This window comes from Alligator sinensis, unplaced genomic scaffold, assembly GCF_000455745.1.
Source record: "Alligator sinensis unplaced genomic scaffold, ASM45574v1 scaffold983_1, whole genome shotgun sequence".
NCBI classification, from domain to species: Eukaryota; Metazoa; Chordata; order Crocodylia; family Alligatoridae; genus Alligator; species Alligator sinensis.
This window is the reverse complement of record NW_005842015.1, coordinates 665,587-669,050: the sequence shown is the minus strand read 5'-3', so window position 1 is coordinate 669,050 and position 3,464 is coordinate 665,587. Positions and strand designations below refer to the sequence as shown.

At 38.9% G+C, this 3,464-nt stretch overlaps 1 protein-coding gene across 2 annotated transcripts in view; it reads left to right on the top strand.

The window, feature by feature from the left end:
* Positions 1 to 3,464, top strand: part of PTPN5 (protein tyrosine phosphatase, non-receptor type 5) — a 131,560-nt gene that overhangs the window by 89,735 nt on the left and 38,361 nt on the right. For both annotated transcript variants that reach the window (XM_025202106.1, XM_025202107.1), the window contains one exon: positions 2,306 to 2,495. In XM_025202106.1, the coding sequence (XP_025057891.1) occupies positions 2,306 to 2,495 (190 nt within the window). The remainder of the gene's footprint in view (positions 1 to 2,305; positions 2,496 to 3,464) is intronic.

Below are 3,464 nucleotides of genomic sequence, written 5' to 3'. Positions count from 1 at the left end.
AGCAGGAACAGTATGGTCATCTGTGCATGCCACCTTCCCTTGATTACTTTCCACACTTACTCATAGAAAGATTTATTGCTGCTCTTTTGTCAGGTGACAGCTCACCAGTAAGAAATGTACAAACCAATTTAATTCATTAGAAGTAATTAACGTCAATATAGATTTTGCAGCAGTAATAAGATTGTTAAATCAGTTGTTCTGGATTAAGAGGAGGTAACTGCCTAAGAGTCCTTCTCCTAAAAAAAGTGTGTACATTTGGAAAATAAAACAATCCAGTAGTCCCAACATAAACACATGCTTGGAAAACGGAGTGCTGTTTCACTCACAGCAAGCTTTAGTCTCAATTCTCATGTTATTGTGTTAAATTGTCAGTCCACCCCTTCTCTTATCCATCCTTCCTCTTCACCAATTTCCACCACTCATTCACCTGAACCATATGCCATTTATACCCGAGAAAGGCACTCCATTCATTTTATTACTTAAATAACATATAGAAGAAAGAATAAAATAGATAATATACACTAATATCCATTCTAATAGCATTTATATTTCTGTATCACTGTTATCACTAATTTCAAACATCGCTCTTCTGTTTTTAAGATGGAGGAATTCTCTCCAGTTTTCTTGTATGTGAAGGTAAAGATGACAGTCTTTACATATGTAGACCCCATTATCTTGAAAGAACTGTAATTACTATAGCCACAACTAGAATGTAACCACTTTTGTGACAAAACACACACATCCTTATGTAGCTGCCAGGAACACTACACAGCATGTTAGGACAGAGAGTGAAAATGACTTTCTTTAAATGAAACAGTATGAGAAACTCTAATTAGGTAAACTATAAGTTATCAGAACTGGAATTTGACCGGGATTTCAGTTAACGTGCCAGAATTTTGTGGAAATTACCATTAAATATGCAGTGACAGTCTGTGTTTAGTACTTCAGTTTTTTGTCTCATCCACAGTCTCTCCTGTGTGGCTTGTGTTGGGGTACTCTCACTCAGAGAGATGGCTAGGTCAGATGACTTTTGGTGACCAGCAACACTATTACTTGGTCAGTAGACTGAGCTCCTCTTTCACCCTTGAATCATACATATACACACATGCATAAACATACAAATATACATATATATTTACTTCCAGCAACTAAGGAACATGTCTCCACAGTAGCCTCAGACTGCCAGTTTGAGAAGGAGTCAAATACGTCTGCCACAGGGCTATATATAGAGCATTACAATAGAGTCAGAGCGGTCAGCTTATTGTATTATATTTTAAAGCTTTTCTTTCAATACAGATTCACTGAGGGCATTTGAATATTATCTTTGATTGTGTCTTGTGAAACTATCAGAAATTTGGCTTTATATCTGTATCTATTCAATCAGCAATATATGATCAGTTCAAGAGACATAAAACTTCTCCTTCATTACTGCTACCTCAAAGCAAATTCAAAGCATTTTGACATTTTCATTCTATTGCTTGAATAAACTATAGAAATTATAATCGTTGCTATACTAACATAATTGTTAATGGGATGGGGTTTGCATTTGTTTCCCCTTATCCACTTCTGTTGTGGCAGAGGAAAACCTTTTCAAAAAGAGATGATCCATCCTAAGAGATTAGATTTCCATATCCATACTCATGTTGTATGGATATGTAACTGTTTTTCCCCAGTTACATCACTTGGACTAATACTTAAGAATTGTTTGTCATAAATAAGGAAGATGGGTCTGGCCTAATAAAAAAGAAAAACACATTTTCGAGTGTGGGTGGCTAATATTAAGTATCTCTCTCCATATTTAGGCATCCAGATAAGTGTGGTCTAAATTGCGGGAAGACTGGTGCACCTTCCCTGAAGCTGTCTGCATAGTGCCTTTGAGAAGAGGGTTGCTTCTGTTTCAGTAGCTAAATCAGCAGAAAGCTGCCTAACTATAGTCCCTCAAGTTTTGAAAATGTTCCTACTGGTGGCAGGAGATCTTGCCTACACTAACAAATATCCACAAGTCAAGAATGGCCAACCGCATCCCAAATGCTGAACATTTGCCTACAATTGCCACCAAACTGTCTTCAGTACTGATTCAGCTAGACTAATTGCTGATGCCTAATGTCAGAAACCAGTCAGCATTTTCTATGGTAGGCAGCCTCTAATAAAAGTTCAGAAACCCCCGCTGAAACCATCAAAGCCATCCTTGCCTTTCCAGTGAAAGTGAATGAAGCCAAATAAAAAGTAATTGTGTTTCAATGATCATAGGGTGTTCCACACTGTCTGCAAACCTCATGTTTTCACATGCTGCCCTCTTTTGCAGGAGGGGGTCGAATGTCTCACTCACACTGGACATGTGCACTCCAGGCTGTTCTGAGCAAGGCTTTGGCTACATCATGTCTCCAAGAGAACAGTCAGCCCGAGAATATCTCCAAACAGCAACAAACATCCTTACTGAAGAGGAGCTGCACAAGAAAGCACTAGATCCTTTCATACTCCAGGCAGAATTTTTTGTGAGTATTTGACTTCTCTGTTTCTGAGAAACGATGCTGATGGCATCTGAGAAATGTGACATTGCCTCCTTTCTGTGAGCCTCTCTAGGACCTGCTGTGAGTTCTTCTTGAAGACCAAATGAGTTGACGCTTCATTTTTCATAGTAAAGCACTTTATTTAGCCTCCATGTTGAATATACTTTGACATGCCTATATTTGAAAGCTGTCTGCTGTTTCTCAATTTGCAAGCTATCTCACTAGTCCTAGTAATGAAAATCCAGCTTTCGTTTCAGGCGTCTTTTTTTGCCTCCTCAGGACATTACTTTTTAACAGCAATTTTGCGGTCTTTCATTCCCCCTTGAATTCAACCCAGAATGTCCATTGTACGTGTTGGCAGAATGTTATCAGACTGATTGAAGAACAGGATTTTTGTGTCACAGAGACTTTGCATCCCCTTAGAAAGTGTTTATGAGGGATTAGCTGCTCTTTTAGTTGATAGTGCGAGTCTAAAACTTTTCCCCTGATATCCTTTCTGTAACATTTTTCCTGACCTTATGTATCAGTTCTTAATTTTGGAAACAGGATTTCTAGTCCCACTTTTGGATTAAATATGGGTACAGTGCTTACAGATCAAAGAAACAAGAAAAGGCCAACTAGTTTTAATTGCACGGCGGCTTTTCAGTTTCTACGCACTCCATAGCTGCTTCTTTCCTAACTGCTTAAATCTCCACCATCTTGAACTTTGTCATTTTTGCCAGGACAGAGTAAGTTCAGAGTAGCGCAATGGGTGTGGGAGAGTGGAGAATTGATTTGGAAGGCTCTTACGCCCACTTTGCATGGCTGCAAATGACTACAAAGGTGTCAAGTAATCAGGTCCTTTTTCTGTTTCACCCACACCAAACTCCATGCCTCTTTTCATGCTGGGCTGCTGTAGAACACACAGCTGGGAACCAAATAAAGTAATGCTAACCTAATCAGGATTTTCCTAAG